Genomic DNA, 23,494 nt, shown 5'->3' on the forward strand with positions numbered 1-23,494 from the left:
TATATCAACGTATTGTATATATGTATGTATGTATGTGTGTGTGTGTGTTTGTTTGTTTGTTTGTTTGTTTGGTTGGTTGGTTGGTTGGTTGGTTCGTTGGTTGGTTGGTTGGTTGGTTGGTTGGTTCGTTGGTTGGTTGCTTGGTTGGTTGGTTGGCTGGTTGCTTGGTTGCTTGGTTGGTTGCTTAGTTGGTTGTGCGCGCGCGCGCGTGTGTGTGTGTGTGTGTGTGTGTGTGTCTGCACTTAATATGACTATCCATTCGCAAGAGTGATAGATTATAATGCTGTACACGCACCTTCTGACCATATACGATTGTCCAAGATCCACCCACCAGCTGGGAGTAGCCTGTTGCGCGGTGTGTGTCCAGGACCCGCCTGAGCCGAAGATGCCGTTTGTGTTCCCGTCAACAGCACGGCTGGCGACCCCTCTGGATGAGTCACTTGTTTGGCGCGCTGTTTTCCCCACGGCAACATTTACACCTGTGGAAAGAAAGGTCTGTCAACCGAGTGAAACTTTTCACGGATTGATTTGAACAGCAAATCACTTTCTGATACTTGTTTTAACAATCCACATAGGTAATAAGTGACAAAATCGTCAATAATAAATGTTAGTGTGGCAGAAGCCTAAAGAAAAGTTTTAGTTTACTTGGAAGATCGGCGGCGTTGCATTCTGTCTCGGCTGTCGTGTTTACTGCATCTGAAAATGGCAAAATATAGCAATATATAATGACTACGAACATCGCAAAATATAGCAGTATATAATTACTACGAACATCGACAAATATAGCAGTATATAATTACTACGAACATCGACAAATATAGCAGTATACAATTACTACGAACATCGACAAATATAACAGTATATAATTACTACGATCATCGAAGGCATTATTGATAAAGAAAAATTTTCTTTCCAGCTGTGCAGCGTATATTCAAAATTAGACTGATGCCAAACATTATTTTATTTCAAGTCAAAAACCAATTGGGGCAACGAGTGAAAAAATATGATTCAGTTTGCTATCACTACCTTCTGGTTGCCAGGCAACGGAGAACAGAGAGGCGATGTTGTCGTCTGCGTGGAAGATGACCTTCATGACATTTCCAGTCGATCTGGTGACAGCGCGAGGTCTGGAGCGTCCGCAAAACTTCCCAAGACTTTCCCACTTGTCATCTACATAGTCAAACAGCTACAAACGAAATACAAGGCAGCATAGATTAAGATATCAAATACCGAGTAAGCATCAATGTCTTCTTTTAGCTTTATAATACATCTAAATGATTTTTTTTATATCTTAAAGATATGTAATTTGACATGCTTACTAAATTTCTTGAGAGAAAATACTATACCATTTTTAGTTCTTTGACATAAATCTGAGGCAAATTATCATTTGTCAGGACACACGAAGCATGAAGAAAGAATACGAGAGAATTTGTTTCTGTATATAACGTGAATACGAAGAAATCATGAAAAAGGTGTCCACAAAGAAAAAAAAAAGATATACTAACGAAAAAGAAAAGTCAAAAGAATCTCATACCTCTACGTAGTCAAATCTGCAGTCCGACTGAGGCTCCACGGAGAAGGGATCCCGGAACGTCAGCTGTACGCGCTTCCCCTTACCCACCGTCACCAGCGCCTCGCAGGACACGGAGGACGGCTGGAACAATGGAACATTCGAATGTTCTGTTCTACTCCACTCTATTCTATTCTATTTTGTTTCATTCTTTTTCGTCTATTGGATTCTGTTCGTATCTGTTCTATGTTATTTTGTTCCGTTCTATTCTAACCCTTTGCATTTTATTCTATTCTTTTCCACTCTATTATATCCTATTCTATTTTACAGTGTTTTACTACATTCTATTTCATCCTATCCTATTCAGTACTAGTCTGCTTTGTTTCATTCCGGTGAGCTGCTGAGGATGTTGAAACGTATAATTTAATGCCTACTGTGACGGTGGTACTGTCCCATGTGCACAAAATACATGGATAATGTGTTGCAGGGTAATCTTCAAGTTGTATCCAAATCACCTGAATGTAACTTAACTTAACGTAACGTAACGTAACGTAACGTAACGTAACGTAACGTGAGTACCTTTGGATGCTGCGGGTTCCTTATCTCTCCCCCGCTCTCTGTATCGACGGTTTGGCATGTCTGGTAGACGGGCACTGAGGGGGTGTCTGTTTCTGTTGAGGATGAATATGTCATCCAAACGTAAAGATAGATATTTGACAGCCTACAAATTCCTTAACGACTAACGAACGTCAGCCCATGACCCTCTGTCATTACCCACTAATTTTCTAAATGAAAATAAACGGGTTAGCTGAATTCCTAATTGTAAAGTCAACATTACTTGTATAAAGTTGGCATGGTGCAAGCTACATTTAGTGCAATTAAGAACAACTAAACTGTAACTCACTGGATGAAACGACACAATTTATCTTATTTTTTCCAACTAATAGGTAAATGTAAGCGGTCCCAGGACCGAGATCTCTTGAGAAGCACCATTTGTCGACCAATGTAACACTAATGTTGTGAGAGACACAAAGGTCATAGTTAAAGTTAGTTACACTGCACGAAATGGCCTCGGTTCCCAGCGGATACGTACAGGTATTCCTTCGGAAATATTCCAAAGCCCGTGCGGATTTAGTCGGATCCGTTAGTTACGTTGGATACGCCTGTATCCGTCAGTACCCGCCCAAAATACAGCGAAATCCACCGGGATCCGAGGCCATTTCGTGCAGTGTTAAGTTAAGCTAAATGAAATACTAGAATCACCTGACAGTTCTGGAAAGCCCGCCTCCACCAGGAAGGGCGGCCAGCCCGAGTGGGTCCCCGTGACGATCAGCCTCCAGTATCGGGCCGACGCCGCGAACCCGCCGAACTCCTGCGCCTGGCGGGTCCCTGCTTCCACGTCATCAACCGTCATGACGTCAGTCCAGCCGTACTGCCCACAGTTTGATGACGTCTGCAGCCTGAAGGCGCTGACGTCATGCACGGTGTCCCCGTAGTTTGTCAGGCTTATCTTGGTGACTGTGCTGCTATTCCCAATGTCATAAATGACGTACCTGATACATTGATAACAAACACCAATGCTCAATTTGCAACCGTTTTTCATGCAAATAATTTTGGCAGTCAAAGCCGGTGGCACATCAATTTAGCTTTACAATTGCATAAGTCACATAGTTTCTTATTCCTGCCGGTAATTCAAACCGTAACTTTTCGTCGACACCTTGTTATGTTAGCCCAGAGTCCAGTCTTGATAGTTTTAGTCTGATCACAACCAGCGACCGTTAGAGGTGGACTAAATCAAACAAGACTGGGTTCCGGGTTATTATTATATATGGAGGGGGTAATATTTGTATCGTTTAGTAATGTAATACTTTGCTGAATCTAACTGTTCGCGGTATTATATCAATAGCCGTTGTGAAAACAAGCAGCGCCATCTACTTTTATTTAACTATACGTACAACAAAAAATATGATATACCAGTTGTTGAAGTGCCGTTCGGAGCCCATGGGCCGCCAGTGAGAGAGAGGGCTGCCGTCTGCCGTCCTACCGGCACCGTAAGCGACGTCATCGGCCCAAGAGCTTCCCGACGAACCGACGACCTCCACCGAAGACCAGCTGGACAGCCCTGCGACAGAATAGTTCAACAATTAGGTATCACTGATTTATCAATTTTCATCAACTGAAAAGAAATGCTGTAAATGCATTTTAGTTTGCGTGGTTTTTGTTTCGCGCTGAGGCGAAAATGGAGTGTTCGCGGTGGTTTTAAGTTTGAGGCAGCGCTATAGTCACATACTGCTTCATTATTGGACAAAATGTTCGAGGTGGTTTTAAGTTCGCGGTGAAACACCGCGAACATTTCTGCATTTACAGTACATTTACAAAAGGCTACTCATCTCAAGACAATAGAATTTAATTAAAGCTTGATTGAACGTCTTAGTAAACAAAATAGCTGTTTCCAATAAAAACCAAGCGAAGAAAGCTAAAAGGGGTCCTTTTATTGTTATAAAATGCGTGTTATCGATGGCCGTGCTGAACATTTTTCTCGACAAAACAAAGAACATCCAACACACATGCCTACTACTTCAACCTTCTTTGAATGACCACTGGCTTGGGCCACGTGATTGGTCTTTTAATCCTACAAAAGTCTGTTTTAGAGACGGCCAAAAGTCTGTTATATTTTTTTGTGTTGAGTTACACATTGCTCTTTAGGCACATAAACTATCGTATGAAAAGAACAGCGTGATTTTATTTCATTTTATTCACATACATTTAATGAGCATTAGATAACAAGCATATCTGCTTATGATGGTCTTCTGGTCATAAAATACAGAAAATACAGATGACGGTCAGAGATGACAAAAGAGACTAATGATTACAACGTAATATATAACTCAGGCTAACAGCAAATGACAATACAGACTAAGTCAACATCATACCATAGAAATAACAGTAATACAGCGAAAGGAATTTATAATTTTAAAGGTTACATTATAGTCTATTTAACAACAGTAACAAAACGAAATAATCAAGATTATAACAGAACATGCACAAGCTGGCAATAGCGTGATTGTAGAGGAATCTTACGTTTCTGACAGACGTAGCCCGACTCTCTGGTGCAGTTTCTGTCACCCCACTGGTTTGGGTTGGAAGAGTCCCGGGGACTTATGAACACACAGCCCCGTTTTTTCTCAGGCTGGCCCGGATACCATGGGCTGAACCCACCAATAGGACTGCCGTCTTCCCAAACGAAACTACCCTTCTTTTGTTTATCGTTAAGCCCTATCCAGACTTTTCGATTTGGCGCTTGTAGGTTTCTAAGGGAGACGACGAAGTCGTGCGTTTCTTGTTCCTTTAAGATTCCAAGTGTTGCTCCTTCCTTGGCACAGGCAGCTCTTGCTTTGGTGTACGTCTTAGGCGTGTCCGTGAAGATCTTGAAGGCGTACCAACCTTGTTGCTTCCACCCGTCTTCGTTATCTGTAAGGGAAAAAAATTGAGAACGTTTTACTTTGTAAACATGTGCAAAGGACGATATACAGAAATATTCTTATATATTTGTTTGTATTTACATTTCGATTTACAGTGACCACAACAACATTCATTTACAATTAAGATACAATAAAGGACGAGAGGACTCATTTTTCCCACCTCAGTCGGTCTCTCCTACCTACATCCCGGCCCTTTTGACGTAATCGTATTACGTACCATCATCAAACCTGTCGTCTGTCTGACAGTCGTCTCCATGGAAACCGGCGGGGCAGACGCAGGTGGGTCGGCAGGAGTTCGGCTGTGTCTGGGGCGTCTTCAGCAGACGGGAAGTGCAGATCCCGCCGTTCCGGCAGGGGTCGCTTCTCGGGTTGCACGGGCTCCAGATGCCCTAATAAGGAAGGTGTTCCGGGTCACGTGACTATGACGTAAGTTAGGGTCAGCCATGTTGGCTGGTTAAACACACGCGTGATTTCATTATTCTTTCTTTTTTTACATGAAAAATCATTATTGCCGTTGTATCGGTATTTGTATCTACGGTATTAGCGATGCAACACGCTGGATGTAAACATATGCAAAAATATATTTGATATTTAGGTTTTCCTGTTTTCTATGCAAAGCCAAAAAAAGTCAAATACCATAAATATTACCCCCTGATGTGGGTAACTTATCGATCAGGTAACGTAGTATAACTTGTGTAACTTCAATACTCGGAAACCTTTGCATTTATTCAATGGCTCAGCATTTGCGCTTTTAGGTCAAGAATCTGGCTTGCTTTCAATAATTAATCAACCCCGTTTAGTAGCTTGTCGCCCTTATTTTGAAAGCTAATTATTCCACACAAAGCCACATAAGACAGACTTACAAAGAAGGCTATCGCGTTTCGCTTGTAGTAACTCCACCCATTCACGGCTTTGCTGTCCAACGGAAACTCTCTCATTGTCGCATTGTTGATCTCACAGCGCTGCTCCGCCTGGCGGTACTGGTAGGACTTGCAGTCCGCTGTGAGGCGACATAGCTGAGCACATTGAGTGGAGTGCTCTACCTGAGAAAATAGCAGAAACGTCAGTGTGTTTTTGAACGATAGAAACGTTGGATTGCTCCTTGCACTAAGGCATCTTAAACGTACAGCACGGATATGTACAGTTCTCTTTTAACGACGGCAAAGATCATCAATGCTTATCTAAACAATTTAGTATGAGTACATTTTACAGACTCTTGTACGATATTGGTGAAGGTAAACAGCTAGTACAATGTAGCTATGCAACATCTCTCTCATTCTTTCTCTCTTTCTCTCTCTCTCTCTCTCTCTCTCTCTCTCTCTCTCTCTCTCTCTCTCTCTCTCTCTCTCTCTCTTTCATAAGTTACATACACATGTAACTTATAAGACGGGACTACAAACGAACCTTACCAGGTAGTAAGTGTTGATCGAGTGGAAGTACAGCCGTTTATTTCTCACCGTCTCCTTCTCCGCCTGTTCCTCCATAGCCAGCAGCCCCTCCTCTTCACTATCGTACCTATAGATAAATTCAATTATATTCTAGAAGTAGACAATCTTTATAGTATAAAAACATATATACACTGATAATGTAAAGATAAAGCGGTTACCGTCATAACGTGTAATTACTATGTTGAAATCATTGTATTTACGTCTTTGTATCTAAAGTCATCTATAGTTTAGAAGAGCTTACAGAAGTTCCTGTACTAGTGCTGTGTCGATAACGTTTACTCACCTCACGGCCCGGACACACGAACACAGCCCTGCTACGAGGAGGAATAACACCACAGAAACATTCGGCTCCATGGCGCGCTTTAAAATTTCCAGAGCCCAGTTCTTTCAGCAATCGTCTTGCCAAGCGACTTGACAAGTTTCAGAACAACGTTCGCTTTCCTAGACTTCAAAATTCTTTGATCCTCCAGACAGCTACTACATTCGACCTTCCTGCATGCGAGTTTGGTGATTCTATGCACCAAAATATCTGTTTGGCAATTAGCATATGTTGTAATGTCTACGGAAATAATTCTCGGACGTTTATAATACACGTAACGTTACAATGATATTGTATCTCAAAGTTGCAGGACAAACAGATGTATTAAACGGTTTGTACGCGAACAAAACGAGATATAGATGTTTTACAAAAACCTATTGTAATATTTTTAGGTCACCTGTTTCGTTGTATTCAGTATTGTTAAAAAGAATGTAAGACGGTGTACAAAGGATTTAGGTCATCCAAGCATGTATTTCCATGCCTGAATGGATAAGAATGTCTGCCACCTGCGTGTGGACACCAGCACTGATCCATGTAGAAAGAAATTAATTACGCCAAGTGACCACAGGGTTTAGTGACTTAATCGTGTTTCAGGAAACTACGAGCGAATACGATCATACACACATAGACGCCTTTGTATGCGCCTCACATTGACATGGGCCGTCCGGATCTGTAATGCATAGACAACGGCGGGTCCATTTAAGCTCTGCTCATCTCATACGCATGGTATACATAGGAAAATATATTAAAGAATGTCTAGACTATACATGTACAAATTCCTCCAATGATTGTAAGAACCCGTTCTAAACCCGTACTATACACTCTTGTATTCGGTAGAGCAGCCCTTATATATATAGAGAGAGAACTGTAGTTATGTACCAGCCATACTTTGTACCTTGTACAATTGTTGCACAATAAAGTTATCTATGTCGATCCTTGGAGAAGCCCATGTACTACCGTGTTCCACAGAAATCGATCGGCCATAGCGGCTCCCAGGTCCTCTGTTTAAGCTGCGTGTATCCTTCACAAACCGTTCTTTCATAATTCATTGTCGTCTGATGGACGTAACGGCTGTTATTCGGTTTATTAAATATTCAAATGACGTTCCAAATTTAAAGTGGCTCTTTCAAAATAATTCTTTAGTAGCCTCTAGATCTACCAGGCTCCGCGGATGGCTAGGAAAATAATAGAAATTGGCTTAATGGAGTGAACAATATGCTAAGGGAGTCGGCTACGGAGCCTGCAAGTGAAACCCTGGCAAATATTTTCCCTCTAGCCGGCGTAGTTAGTCTGGTAGAGACTAATTCTTACGTCAAAACGAGTCCATTGAAATAAATATTCAGCTCGGGCCATGTAGCAGACATAGATACATTTAACATTTAACTTCCCTTAAAAACGGTTTAGTTTTTCAGGCAATCGTTGCAAGCAATGGCTACACACGAATGGTTCATTGACTTCAACTAACTAAAGACGTTGCGGTCAATGACCCCAATTACTCCAACGTGATCATATATGCAGTTCATACCTGTAACGCTAGAAAGCGCTTCAGACATTTTAGTTATGCAAACTTGGACGGCTTGCACTGGCCTGACGGTGTCATTCTGGTTGGTGGCTCCAGGCTCTACCAGCCAAACACAAACTGTTTGATATTACTGATTGGTTGTGAATCCCTTTGACATTTTCGAGGTCAAAATTCTCTAGCATAAATCTATTCGTCGAAGAAGGATTCCTCTAGGCAATCCTTGGACGGTTGTTCTACAGACCCATGCAGTATGATATGGTCTGCAAACTGAGGGTCTGAATGTTTTTTTATCGTAAGGCGTAAGCAGCCTATTTCTATTTCCCGTAATTCTTAGAGAAAGCTGTCTTATTCACGTAATTTGTAGAGATACGACCAAATTTTGCATAATTGCTTTCCTTGATTTTAGCGTAATACGTAGGCGTTTCTTCTGAATGCAACGTTAAGTCGGAACGCCCCATGCAGACCCTCCTAACTCCTGACCTTGCACAGCACAGGCGTCGGTGGTTCTAAAGAGATCAGTTTTGTTTAAAAACACTTCTGCTTTCCGCCACAAGTCATTAATATCTCGCCCCACGTTACAGCACTGACAGGGCCAGACGTAACTTAATTAGCGTCGTGCTTTCTGTAAACACAGCCGACTATTTTGATAGCCTTGGCGTGTTTATCATATGTTCTATCGGCTCCCGTGGGCTGGGCTGAATGCCGGGTTTATGTGGGCGTTAGGAATGGTGGGATATTCTTTTCTTTTGAGGAAACTAGGAAGGAATGCCTCGTGGAAAGGTCGGTGATTATGAACAATAGGCAAGAAAGTCGTTGTTGCTTAAATGATCTGAAATCATAGGCTGAATTCGGCGTTGCTATTCAAGCAATCGTGAAAGAAAATGCGAAGAAATAAGAGATTGTCCAAATAAGATATATAGCTATACTAGCCGTCAGTGAATTTACACAGTACCTCAGCAGAGATGTAAAAAGAACGATGAGACCGCCAAAATTATACGCTATACAATATACAACTATAATATCGTAATATCCAAGAGACGACAAAAGTTGTAATGAAAACTGGAGGGGGGATATTCAACACGTGTATCTCTGTTGTCCCAGTCTTCCTAGACTGACGGATCTTAGTTGACATGGGTACATGATAGTGATTAAGGAACATTGACAAAATGAAAGAAGACTTTCTTAAGACCCTCCGCTAAGATTACTGGGCCTTCCCGGATCCCTTGCGTCCTTGGACCCCCTTTCCCAGTCCGTACATTTGATCTTCCCGAGTCTTGACAGAAACACCTTCTCCATCCATCACAATCCAAGCCCGACCTAATTAAACTGGAAACCCTCCGCCCAACTCTCCAGTCGGGTCCCGCGGGACACAACCCGATACTCGGGCAGGGTCAGACTGGTCTGCACGGCACAGGCGCTTTGATAAGACTTCCCCAAAACCGTTTGGGTAAACATCTATTTCGTGATTTACATGACCACTGATACTGATATTGTAAAAGTCACTTTCATAAGACCCCAAAACCAGGCCCTGCCCAAAACCTGGCTTAAAGTTTGCGTAAGCATCTATTCCAAAGTAGCAGACTCTCAGCAGTGGTATCGTGATATCAAAGCAATGGTATACAGGTAAAGGTATAAATGAAATGTGACAACAAGATACAATTTGCTTCGCTGAATATCTGGTAAATTATACTTTTAGGTGAACACAGCCAACCAGTTCACTGACATGCGACGGTGTCAGGACCAACATTTGACAACCGTTTCGACAATTTTAAGTTTCATGCTTCCTTGCTGTTTTCTAAGTAATTTTGCAAGGTATGGACACGTCAACGTTTCTACTTTAACTGCATGTCTGGGATGAAAAAAAGACTACTTTGTGCGGTCTTATTGAGAAAATTGAGAAACTCAAAAATGAGGAACGCCTATAAAGACACCCAAGGGCGTCGGTTAAACGCCGTCGTCTCATCTCCGGAATGACACACTTGGGAGCGGTGTCACCGAGATCATTTAATTACTTTCCGCTGCGTTCCTGGCTGAGCCCGCAGGGAGTTCTGGGTACCGGGGAGAGGTCTGTGAAATTTGCGAATTGTCGGAAATCGGGTTCAGCACGACTTCGATTTCACAGGGATAACCACACGCCTACTGAATCAGGACTCAACCATTCTACAAACATTTCTGAAAACTGAAAAGCGGCTTTTTCCCTAAAAATTCGTTGATTATCTTTACGCAGGTTTTGTAATGCGTCAAGCACTACGTTACGTTATACATGCTGAGTAGCAAGAAGAGAATAGATGATGTTAGCTTTTATGCGTGAATTTTGTGAATCACCCCTGTTTAGAAATGGTCTGGTCTTAATTAAGGTAGGGCTCATGTACCGCACATGCTTCTAACTTCAGTTTATCAGCACAAACTCGAGTCGAAGTCCTCGCTACTCCAGGAGCCGTCCTAAGTTTTACTACCGCTTCTTAATTTTACACAAACTTTGCGAACTTTTTTGTACCATGAACGCGAGCGACTTTACGAGGACGTTAGCGGACAAGGCCCGCGTACCGGAGGACGGGCTGGGGCCCCGCGGGGAGGGGATGGACTCCGCGCCGAACGGCGGCAAGAGCTTCACGGTGAGCCATCTGCTGGACCTGGAGGACGCCGGGGCGGCGGCGATGGACCCGGCGGGGGAGAGAGGCTACTGCGCCGTAGACAAGCTGGGGGACGGCTCGGTGGACCCGGACGGGAGGGACACGGGAAGCGACTCGGGCAGGAAGGACGGTGTGTTGTCTGTTATTTACTTCTTCATAGAACTACAACGTACACTACAACTTACAAATAGTTTACCTGTCATACTTGAGTACAATGTGTAACGTGTCTAACGGTATTACTGGTACTAAAAGTCAAGGTTATTTTGAATCATAACAAATATAAACATTGTCTCAAGAGTCAAGACTATACAGCCGTCTGAAAATTTCCTGAAGATTTTATAATTTAGAATGACTCTAAATTAGTCTTCGCGACAAACTTACTGCTTCTACCTCTAAACGATGTAGGATTATGAGTGTTACTGACTGGATCTCTGTATTTTTGTCAACTTAAATTGTTTTTTTTATGCGAAACAGAATCACTCCTCACATCCCAAAACGGTGCAAATTTGTATCGATTATTTTTTCACTTATTTCTCACCCTGCAAAAGGTTTAGGTCTGAGCGGATCATAACTTGACAGCGAGAGTAGAGATTTTCGAAACCGATTTTCTAAACCGATTTTCGGAAAAGTTTGCAATGAGCCTCCAATATAAGAACGACAGATTTGTAACGAATCACAGGTGTCATAATTAACTCCAAAAACAGTCAAAATCTTCTGTTTTGTTTTGTTCGTACGACGTAGACTGCAGAGGATACTAGTAAAGCGAAGACTATACGTCGCACTGAAGCGAAATTTTACGGAAACGATAGACTGTAGCATCAAGATGATGTAAAGATCTGTCCGGTGCATGTAGCTTTTATACGACTCCAAACAAGTCCTAAGTCTTACTGTAGTGTAGCGTATTCATAGTCTCTTTTTATACACGTTTAGCAAAATACAAAAACCACAACGACAGACACAAGACAGTTACAGACAGGTAAAGCTAATACATGGGCAGAGAAGTGAGTACGGTAAACAAGCAAAAGTTAACTATACGTAAACTCGCTTTCCTAAGTACTTAGTATCATGCAACCGACTGTTGCTATACCTTATTATGTATGTATAGGGTATTTTTGATTTTACAATTTATAGATCTTAAACTTAGAATTCATAGATCTTAAACTAAGCCTAGTTGTTCAAGCTACATGTAGAGATCATGAAATGTGATGAATCTTGCAATTCAGCCTCTTGGCTGCAAAATGTTTTCAAATCAATAAACCAGTCATACATACTTTCCATAGACATTTCTACTTCCAAAGAAGTATTATAAGTACTGTATACGTAGTAGCAAATAAAGTTAGTAGCAAAACTTTAAAACTACATTGAAGTCCATCCGAAACTAAAAACTTGAAGTTTTACTCGCGAAACTGGTTTTCCCCACGTTGGGTGCGATATGGCTCCTCCTTTTGTGATCGCGCCGTCTAAACTCGCTAATTAAGCTCCATCTCATAACAAGTGACGTGCTTTAATTTTGACTGTCTGTAATTCAACCCTGTCTGGATGATAGCAAGTCTCTACCAGACTAACTACGCCGGCTACATAGAGAATATTTGCCAGGGAGGTTTGGTGAGGGGTGTGTGTAACCTTACCATGGAGCGTGGACGGACTCTCCTCTCCAATTATTCCTTTTTGCCGAATTTTACGATCCCGTACCCCGTAGGAAGGCCTGGTGGAGGCTAGATATTAACCAGGCGGGATGAGGCCCCGGTAACCCAGTCCCAGCCGCCGCCCTGTGTCTTCCCATTATGCAGCAGGATTGATATAGATTGGGCCAAATTGGAACAGGTTAGCAACAATTTACTGGAGAGGGGAGGGCGCGCCGGCAGTCCGCTTCTGTGGGGATGGGGTGTACTGAAGGCGCCACTCGACTTTTTATTTGGTGGCTGAAGAAAAGGAAGGTAGAAATTAGAAATTGAAATGTAGAAGTGGAAATTGAAATCTAATTGTCTTATTGTCTTTTCTGTCCGGCTAACTTAACTAATATACGGGAAAAAATTAACTTTTTAGAGTCCAAGGTAGTCTATTAAAGTGGCGACTATCATTACGACTATGCTATGTGTTCAGACAGGCGTCAACTCTTAGCCTCTTGCTCCAGCAGGCATCTCAACAAAGGTTCTAATTTTCCGTTACAGGAATGTTTCATTTACTGATAATGGTATTTTTTTCTGTTTGCCACTTTTGTTTACTAAGGAGGCTAATCGAATCTTGTGTCTATGGTTCTCGAAGCGCCTCTCTCACTACTTCTCCAGGACGTGTGCTGTACTTTGTGTTTGACCTATTAACCGCTTTCTTTATCACGGTTTACATTAAAACTTAGAAAGAGCCCTCCCCTTTCACTATAAACGTCCCCAGTACTACGGTAGTAAGTTGTACAGTTGTACCATGTGTTCGACCCATTAGCCGTTGTATTTATTGCGATTTACACTAAGACTTAGAAAGAGTCCTCCCCTCTTACTAACCCTCCACCTCACGACAAGGTTTCCTCGCCAAACTCAACAACTTACACAAACAAACGTGCCGGAGAGGGTGGTATAGTTCACCTCTAGTCCACCGTAAGTCACCAGTATCTCCGGCGGGGCTGCATGCAGGCTCCCCCGGCCACTGTTGGCTTTTAAGGCCGCCTGGACGCTTACGGCCACCGCCCACGCAGGTAAACTCACAGACGTTAGATTTATTTAGTTTGATTGATTAGATTGTTTTATTCGGGCTTTTATTGTTGAATCAGAGTTGTTAGTGTGTCGTTTTACTCGTTTACAAAACGATGGCAACTTGTAAGTATAATACTTTTATCGACCGCATACTACCTCGCAATTCAGCCCTCTAATACGGCTGACAGGAGGCATGTAAGCTTTGTTGTTGTTGATATGAACCAGTAAACTAGTCTAATTCTACAGACGTAGCACAAAGTTGGCCAGGTGGTCGTGGCGCATAGGAGCCCGCTAGAGGGAACTCAGTTTTAGCAACTCGAGTGAGGCTGGTAGCCGGTTTAGTACGTGTATATATTTCCCTGTGCCGTCAATGAAGGTTAGACATCCAGGTAATACGATACGCCAAATAACAGTTACTCAAGCAACTAGATAGGATTTTGAAATCGGTCAGACGTTTCAAGTAGCATCCACTACTTTTTGTCAGTGACTCTGAGCAATATTTGCTTGTGTGTTCATAACTCTTCCCTGGACCCATAAGCAGCCAGACTTCGTAACTGCTTAATTTCCTAATTATTTTTCGTTGTGATAAAGGCCTCATTGTAAGATTTGAATACACTTAGTGTGACACAAAGTAATGCTACTTCACAATCCTGATGTGTCATTTTGATTTTTTTCGTTTACAGTTTACGCAAAGACTTAGATAGTGCCCTCCCCTCTCACTATAAACGTTCTCGCTATAGCTACATTTTAGTACCGTGACTGGGAGTACAGCTGTTTGTGTGTTTGCGTTGTCATCACAGTTTTCATAGTCTTCCAACTTCCTGTTAGTGTTAGCAGGTCTTTATAGTTTCATTATTCGCCAATTCTGCAGTTTGATGCAAGATTTGGCAGACGGTCTTTGCCAGAACTCAGATCACCGTGGGCGTAGCTAGGGTGGGCCGTGCAGATATATTTATATTCCCCTTCCAGTGGGAAGGGGGATATACTGTTTTTGCTTGCCTGTTCTTCTTCTTCTTCTTTCTTCTTCTTTCTTCTTCTTCTGCCAAAAACCAAGTAGATGTGCGGTGGTAGCTCTACTAATGGTATTGCAGCAAGTTATATGTACCTTATGTTGAAATGTACGGATGTTATATTTGAGATGTAGGTACCTATAGGAAAGGTGAATACACCTGACAATAAATTATGCTAATGAGGACCTCATTTGCATAATTTATGCAAACACTTGTATTGCGTTTACAGTAAAAGCTGCAGATGTCATATTTGAGATGTAGATAAATGTAGGAAAGGTAAACACACCTGACCATGAATTATGCTAATGAGGACCTCATTTGCATAATTTATGCAGAAACTTCTATTTCCCTTACCGTAAAAGCTACAGATGTCATATTTGAGATGTAGGTATCTGTAGGAAAGGTGAACACACCTGGCCATGAATTATGCTAATGAGGACCTCATTTGCATAATTTATGCAAAAACTTGTATTGCGTTTACAGTAAAAGCTGCAGATGTCATATTTGAGATGTAGATAAATTTAGGAAAGGTAAACACACCTGACCATGAATTATGCTAATGAGGACCTCATTTGCATAATTTATGCAGAAACTTGTATTTCCCTTACCGTAAAAGCTACAGATGTCATATTTGAGATGTAGGTATCTGTAGGAAAGGTGAACACACCTGGCCATGAATTATGCTAATGAGGACCTCATTTGCATAATTTATGCAAAAACTTGTATTGCGTTTACAGTAAAAGCTGCAGATGTCATATTTGAGATGTAGATAAATTTAGGAAAGGTAAACACACCTGACCATGAATTATGCTAATGAGGACCTCATTTGCATAATTTATGCAGAAACTTGTATTTCCCTTACCGTAAAAGCTACAGATGTCATATTTGAGATGTAGGTATCTGTAGGAAAGGTGAACACACCTGGACATAAATTATGCTAATGAGGACCTCATTTGCATAATTTATGCCAAAAACTTGTATTGCGTTTACAGTAAAAGCTGCAGATGACATATTTGAGAAGTAGATACATTTAGGAAAGGTAGACACACCTGGCCATGAATTATGCTAATGAGGACCTCATTTGCATAATTTATGCAGAAACTTGTATTTCCCTTACCGTAAAAGCTACAGATGTCATATTTGAGATGTAGGTATCTGTAGGAAAGGTGAACACACCTGGACATAAATTATGCTAATGAGGACCTCATTTGCATAATGTATGTATATCCCTTACCGTAAAGACTACGGATGGCTTATTTCAGATGTAGGTACCTTAAAGAGAGGTGAACACACATGTACATAAATTATGCTAATGCGGACCTCATTTGCATAATGTATGTATATCCCTTACCGTAAAGACTACGGATGGCATATTTCACATGTAGGTACCTTTAGGAGAGGTGAACACACCTGTACATAAATTATGCTAATGCGGACCTCATTTGCATAATTTATGCATAAACTTGTTTTACCCTTACTGTAAAGGGTACGGATGAGATGCAGGTACCTATAGGAAAGGTCAGAAAACCTGGCCATAAATTATGCTAATGAGTGCATTATGGATAATTTATGCATATCCCTAACCATAAAAGCTACGCATGTCATATTTGAGATGTAGGTACCTTTAGGAAAGGCCAAACACACCTGGCCATAAATTATGCTAATGCCGACCTCCTTTGCATAATTTATGCAGAAACTTCGTCATATCCTTACAGTCAATGCTAAGGATGTCATATTTGAGGTGTAGGTAATGGGAGGGGAATATTCTGCATTTTCCCGAAAATGTTGCCATTCTAGTTTCCTTGTGGCTTCGTAGAAAGGGAAAAAGTTCCTTCCTTTTGCCACGTCCTGTTTATACATCTGGTGAATTGAAGATATGACGTCGTCTATGCTACTTCTTATTAGATGTTAGATAATGTTCAGACATATGAGGCATAAGAATTTATTAGCCCCCATTCCACTTGATGGCGATCGCGCTGGGCTCTCGCTATGACCTAACTTAACATTTGTGTACCCCTTGACTTCATTATTGGATTATCATGCAGAATATACAAGTATGACCGAAAGCAAGTATGACCGAAAAGACACACTAAGCGTAAGAAGATTCGTTTTTCATCTGTGAACTTCGTTGAGCGCTCTGTCAAGTTTTACGTCGCAGCGCAACCACAGCGATGTCGCCGTCAAGCGTGGAGGGTGCCTAAGTTGTACAAAGAAGACCAGGGTGTCCTTAGCTCTTCTAGCGTTACTTTCGGGCTGTAGTTCTTTTTGTTAGTGATTTGATTAGATGCATAGCGCCTTCATGTATTAAAGCATTGTTTCGGAACGTTTGAAAATTCGACGTCAGTGTTCTTACAATGACACGGCTGTTGGCTTGAAGAGATTCGAGAGTAAACAACACGAACGTATTTTGCCTTCTGAGGGTCCCGTGGGACAAGATTTGTTTCCAACCGTCACCCTTCAAGGATCTGTAAGGACCTGTACGTTTAAACCTTGACCTTGACAGTTCCACCCTGAGTAAATCATGTACATCTTGTACAAAGGAATGAGTGGGTAAAGTTATGTTTGTAAAGAAAAACATAACGCGTCATGGAATTCGTGCGTTTCACTTCAAAAACGATAGAACACGAAACAAGATGAAAGATGTAACGCTAATTACAAACAAACTAAAAAGCAAATACAAGTAGAAACCAATGAAACTATAAAGGATTTGAAATGCAATATCCACATCTAAAGACACCTTTTAAGTATCATCTAACAATATTTAAGGGGACTTGAGTTTGATACTGACCATGTCGAGCTGCATTCACAATCGCCGTAATACATTGACTGTTGTTATAGTTCGGAGTGACTGTCCAAAACACACTACCGACAACTGTGCAGTGTTATAGCGGGAATTTCTCCCACGTAACAAGGCTAAGCCCTGTCAAGCACCCCAAAAGGGGTCTGGGTACAGTTTTTGTTGCACAGTTTCACGTGTCACTGTTATTAAAACGGTTACAGAAGCCACGCGGCCTTGTCGGGTGTTGTTCTTGTAACTTTCTCCCCCAACACAATCGCATACCAGCGACGCCACTTTGTGAAAACCACATGTATGTACGCTTATTAATCAGTCGAGTTGGGACCTCGGCGCCGGTTTTTGCTGCTACAGTGTTTTGGTCTGGTTCTAACACACCAATTAATTAGCCCGGCTATCAACATTTCTGCACCGCGGTTATCGGGACGTTATCGTGGCGCACTGGTTCCATCACGGCCTGGGCTTTAATTGGAGTCCGAGTCTGGGAAATCTCTGGGGTGGACAAACAGTGTGAGGATGTAACATGAGTGGAGTAGATATTGTAATGATTGGAAAATATCTTCTGGATTTCAATTAGGTCTACAGACTTTTCTCAAAATATAGTTTCTTATTTATGAGGTCCAGGCCAGCCTCCTATCAAAATTAATGACTTTTTACAGTATCCTGTTAACCAACTAAGCAATCTGCCGTCCAAACGTCCAAACAACACAGAGACTGACACACAAACAGACAGACAGACAGACAGACAAACCAATAAAAGGTCACAACATCACTACTAATAAGCTAATCTGTAATGCACCTCAATAATTCAAACAAATAAAAGATTAACATATCCCCCTATCCAGACAAACAATTTTCTAATCCAAATATTGCAAAAAATAACTGCAAACCTTCTTGCCTCTCTGAATCTCAATCTGAAATTCTGCTGGTAACTTAAAAAAAAGAAAACTTTTAACAAGTGATGCAACGAAGGTTTTATCACTTATTATGACACTTAAATGTCAGGAATATATTGTTTGCTATTGCACAATAATATGACATTACCTTTACAAATATAAATCTACAGAAATACCGAGGTGCACTGGTGTAATCTAGCCTAGGTACCATCCTCCGAAAATAACCGCTGCCTTATTTTTTTCGCTTGTTAACCACGGATTAGCAAACGAAAACATTGAGCCAGCGGTTACTACGGAAGATGGTACCCAGACTAGGCGCAACCACTTAACGGCAGTCAAAACTTATCTGTATCTGTATCTATATTATATAGCCGGTATAACCGCCATTCAGCGTATCACACCACCACTTATGTGAACAGCTCCAATTTTAAGTGCTCATAAGCACATCCACCCCAATATCTTGAGCCTTTCATGTTGCTCTAAACGTACTGAAAGTATAGCTTACAGCCCCCTCTAAATAAACCAATATAAACTAACAGACGCTAAATCCCCGTGTGAACGTGTCGTTCGCTCTCTCGGCCCCACATTCTCACTCCGTACCGTCCGATCACTCTCATTACGTATACGGGGATTCCTGGGAATGTTGAGCCGCCAGACGGTCCGCTTGGGGACACGAGTTCCCTGGAAGTTCTTTAGAGGACTGGTCTCGTGGGTTCTTGTTATAATTATACTGAAGGCTCTAAACGTCTGGGGAAGATTATGAGGAACAGGCTGGTAAACATTCTCCACTCAACTCTCGTGTTTACTACTCGTTTTCGGGTTAATTTCATTGATTTGAGGAATTTGAATATCGGAAAGCAAATTTCCCGTCACAAATAGGGGAGCGTTTTTCAAATATATAAACAGGTCAGAGAACGGCAGTTTTTTTGTATAGAGATCATGTTAAAGAGCTCGAGCTCTTTAAACATGATCTCTATACAAAAATACTGCCGTTCTGTGACCTGTTTACATATTCGTACCCCTAGAGGTCCCAGAGCCCAAACCCAATAGGATACATATCTGTAGGTATTATGATTTCTTGCAATGTACTGAGTCCTACCTAAAAATAAAAGTAATAAAAAAACGTTCCTACAATTGAATTGTTAGTAGCTTGTCATTGTGTAAACGATGGCAATCAATCTATCATAGTAGGTAGCTAGATGAATGAAATGCCAATGCCAATGTGAATGGTTGCAGTCTGGTATCATTGGTGGCCCCCTGTCGGATGCCAGGATAAATGCACCTCACCCCGCCGTGACAGTTCTGGGTATTCGATGTCTCCTTATTTCCTGCAGCGGAAATGGCTTCGTTTGAGACCGTATTTTTGTAGACCTTAACTCGTGATGTGCAATATCCGTCTTAAGTTAGGTCGAAGGAATAGCACGCCTCCTTGTGACACCTCCGGATACATCTTAAGTAATGTTCCCAGACGTCTTGGCATTTCTGGGTGACAGGTATCGAAGAATGTGATCAGTCCTAACTGCGAATCATGAAGATTGACAGGTTGGTCATACGCACTTTTAAAGCCACAGTTCATTAGCACCTATCGGAACAGAACATAACAATTTAGAGAAACAAAAAAAGGACATTCCACCAACGATCAGACACAAACGTTGATACAAACTATACGGAACCTCTATAGCTACACCACTATTTTCTTTCTTCCTCGCCAAGATTAAGGAACCGAAAGACTGAAATAGATAACTTAGAGAAACGAAAAAAAGAAAACCCACAAACGATCATATATATATAAAAGTGGAGACAAACTAGAACACGTGCGTTAGCAGTTTAAGCTACTTTCTGCCTCTCAATTAAAGTCTAAGAGACATTCCGGTAACCCGACACAGGGCGGTAAAAATAGAGATCTTGTGTACAACCTGTCGGGACGTGTTTGCAGCAGTGGGCACTTGTGGCAGCCGTCATGTGCACCTGTTTTCAATACCTTCTAATCAAATTTTACCACCACCATATAGATTGGATACCATCCTGGTTATTTTAGCTACTTTTATGGCGTAACCCGACAACCCAATGATGTATCCGCGCGTGTGTATAACTGTGGCTAGCGACTATCGGGGCCCAGGTTACCCACTGCTAATAGACTACCGCTGTCTCCTGTACTTCCCAATAAAGCAACATAACAATAGCAATGTTTTATTTTAAGTTCTTGCCCGAGGGCTAATTGCAACATGAAACAATGCATAGAAAGTACAGATAGTGCGAGGTAACAATGTTCACAATGCCTATTCTAAGATCTTCTAAGAACTACTACGGAATACAGTCTACGCTTTTTGGGTTTGACTTCTTCTTTTGAAGCAGTGGAAGACGAAGTGTCCCACAAATAGTATATTTGATAAGTAGGAAAGAACTCCTCGTATAGCGTGGATACCGTCCTGGTTAGTTTATCAACTTCTCATATGGTACAACTCCCTTAGGATGGGATGATATATTCTTATTAAAGTGAACGTAGGCGACTGTCGGGTCCAGGGCTCCAGGCAGACACATTCACTGTTCAAAGTTGCGCGGTCATCCTTATATTTTCTTTGAGAAAAGTGCACTCGCTGTGTATATAGGTAGTGTGTCAAACAGTGAGTTGTAACGTTACTCTACCGGTGAGCACTTGTTTGCGGGTTTCAGGGGCAGTTTTGTCAGCCATCATGTGTACCGTATTAACCAACTGCTATGTTCAATACTTTCTTATCAAGTTTTATCACCCCTCATGTAGTCTGTTAACCATCCGATTGGATCACGTACTTTTTGTTCAGTTTGCTTCTCCTAGAATGGAGAAATATGTTCTTATTAAAGTGAACGTGTAACTTTGAATAGCAACTATCGGGGTCCAGGCAGACATACGTGTACTAGTACTGTTCAAAGTGCGGGACCATCATGATATTTTCTTTCAGAAAACTGCGCTCAGTCGCTGTGTGTCAAAGAGTCAGTTGTAACGTTAATGTATCGGTGAGCACTTGTTTGCGGGTTTCAGGGGCAGTTTTGTCAGCCGTCATGTGCTGCGTATTAACCAACTGCTATGTTCAATACTTTCTAATCAAGTTTTATCACTTCTCACGTAGCCTGTTACCATCCCGATTGGACCATGTACTTTTTGTTCACAGTTTACCTCCCTTAGAATGGAATGATATGTCCTTATTGAAGTGAGCTCTGAGTATCGACTATCGGGGTCTTACTGTTCAAAGTGCGTGGCCATCATGGTATTTTTTTTCTTCAGAAAACTGCGCTCGCTGTGTGTCAAAGAGTAAGTTGTAACGTTGATGTATCGGCGAGCACTTGTTTGTGGGTTTCAGCGATAGTTTTGTCAGTCGTCATGTGTACCGTATTAACCAACTGCTATGTTCAATGCTTTCTGATCAAGTTTTATCACCCCTCATGTAGCCTGCTAACCATCCCGATTGGAGCACGTACTTTTTGTTCACAGTATACTGGAATGATATGTTCTTATTGAAGTGAACTCTGAGTAGCGACTATCAGGGTCTCACTGTTCAAAGTGCGCAGCCATCATAGTATAAGTTTCTTTTTCAGAAAACTGCGCTCGCTGTGTGTCAAAGAGTAAGTTGTAACGTTGATGTATCGGCGAGCACTTGTTTGCTGGTTTCAGGGGCAGTTTTGTCAGCCGTCATGTGCTGCGTATTAACCAACTGCTAGCGCTATGTTCAATACTTTCTAATCAAGTTTTATCACCTCTCACGTAACCTGTTAACCAACCGATTGCATCATGTACTTTTTGTTCACAGTAGCCAAGTCGAGATACCTCCCTTAGAATGATATATTCTTATTGAAGTACAAGTGAACGTATAACTTTGAGTAGCGACTATCGGGATCCAGGCAGACATATTTACTGCTTTAAATGTGCGGCCATCATAATATTTTCGCTTAGAAAAAACTGCGCTCGCTGTGTGTCAAACAGTCAGTTGTAACGTTAATGTATCGGTGAGCACTTGTTTGCGGATTTCAGGGGCAGGTTTGTCAGCCATCATGTGTACCGTATTAACCAACTGCTATGTTCAATACTTTCTAATCAAGTTTTATCGCCCCTCACATAGCCTGTTAACCATCCCGATTGGATCACGTATCTTTTGTTCACAGTAGCCAAGCCGAGATACCTCCCTTAGAATGGGATGATATATTCTTATTGAAGTACAAGTGAACGTATATCTTTGAGTAGCGACTATATATCGGGATCCAGGTAGACATACTTACTGTTCAAAGTGTGCGGCCATCATGATATTTTCTTTCAGAAAGCTGCGCTCGCTGTGTGTCAAAGAGTAAGTTGTATCGGTGAGCACTTGTTTGTGGGTTTCAGGGGCAGTTTTGTCAGCCATCATGTGCTGCGTATTAACAAACTGCTATGTTCAATACTTTCCAAACAAGTTTTATCACCCCTCATGTAGTCTGTTAACCATCCGATTGGATCACGTACTTTATGTTCACAGTATACCTCCCTTAGAATGGAATGATATATTCTTATTGGAGTGAACTCTGAGTAGCGACTATCGGGGTCTTACTGTTCTAAGTGCGCAGCCATCATAGTATATATCTTCTTTTTTCAGAAAATTGCGCTCGCTGTGTGTCAAAGAGTAAGTTGTAACGTTGATGTATCGGCGAGCACTTGTTTGCGGGTTTCAGGGGCAGTTTTGTCAGCCGTCATGTGCTGCGTATTAACCAACTGCTGTGTCCAATATCTCCCAATCAAGCCACTGGCCCCACAACGTCGGACTTTTACTACCGCCAGGCCGTCCAGACCGGTCTTACCGAGTCTGTCACTCCTTATTTCACCCCGTATCTACTCGCACCGCTCTCACATCGCTAGCCTGGAAACCACTCCAGATCCTTAACGCGATGCAAGACGATAACCTACTCTCCAAGCAGAGCTAGGGTTTCGGCTGGTTTTTAACGTGTTTTTAGGCGTTTTTGTCATGCCTTCTACTTTGTCATTGTTTTTGTTGTGTTTGCGACACAACAAAAACGATGACAAAGTAGAAGGCATGACAAAAACGCCTAAAAACACGTTAAAAACCAGCCGAAACCCTAGCTCTGCTTGGAGAGTACGAGAACACCTTTTGCCGGGTCTGGCATCCAGGCTAATATCTATCGCGCGAGAGATAATTAGGTAGCCTGGGTGCCATCCTATTTCTACCGGGG

General features: G+C 41.8%; 1 protein-coding gene across 1 annotated transcript in view; it reads left to right on the forward strand.

Annotated features, from left to right (window-relative positions):
• The first annotated feature begins 10,715 nt into the window (after positions 1 to 10,715).
• The window catches only part of LOC136442221 (paired mesoderm homeobox protein 2-like), a 35,335-nt gene continuing 22,556 nt past the window's right edge, over positions 10,716 to 23,494 (forward strand). The window contains exon 1 of the mRNA XM_066438974.1: positions 10,716 to 11,044. Within this exon, the coding sequence (XP_066295071.1) occupies positions 10,780 to 11,044 (265 nt within the window). The 5' untranslated portion in view covers positions 10,716 to 10,779. The remainder of the gene's footprint in view (positions 11,045 to 23,494) is intronic.

The sequence above is a fragment of the Branchiostoma lanceolatum genome, chromosome 9, assembly GCF_035083965.1.
Source record: "Branchiostoma lanceolatum isolate klBraLanc5 chromosome 9, klBraLanc5.hap2, whole genome shotgun sequence".
NCBI lineage: Eukaryota > Metazoa > Chordata > Leptocardii > Amphioxiformes > Branchiostomatidae > Branchiostoma > Branchiostoma lanceolatum.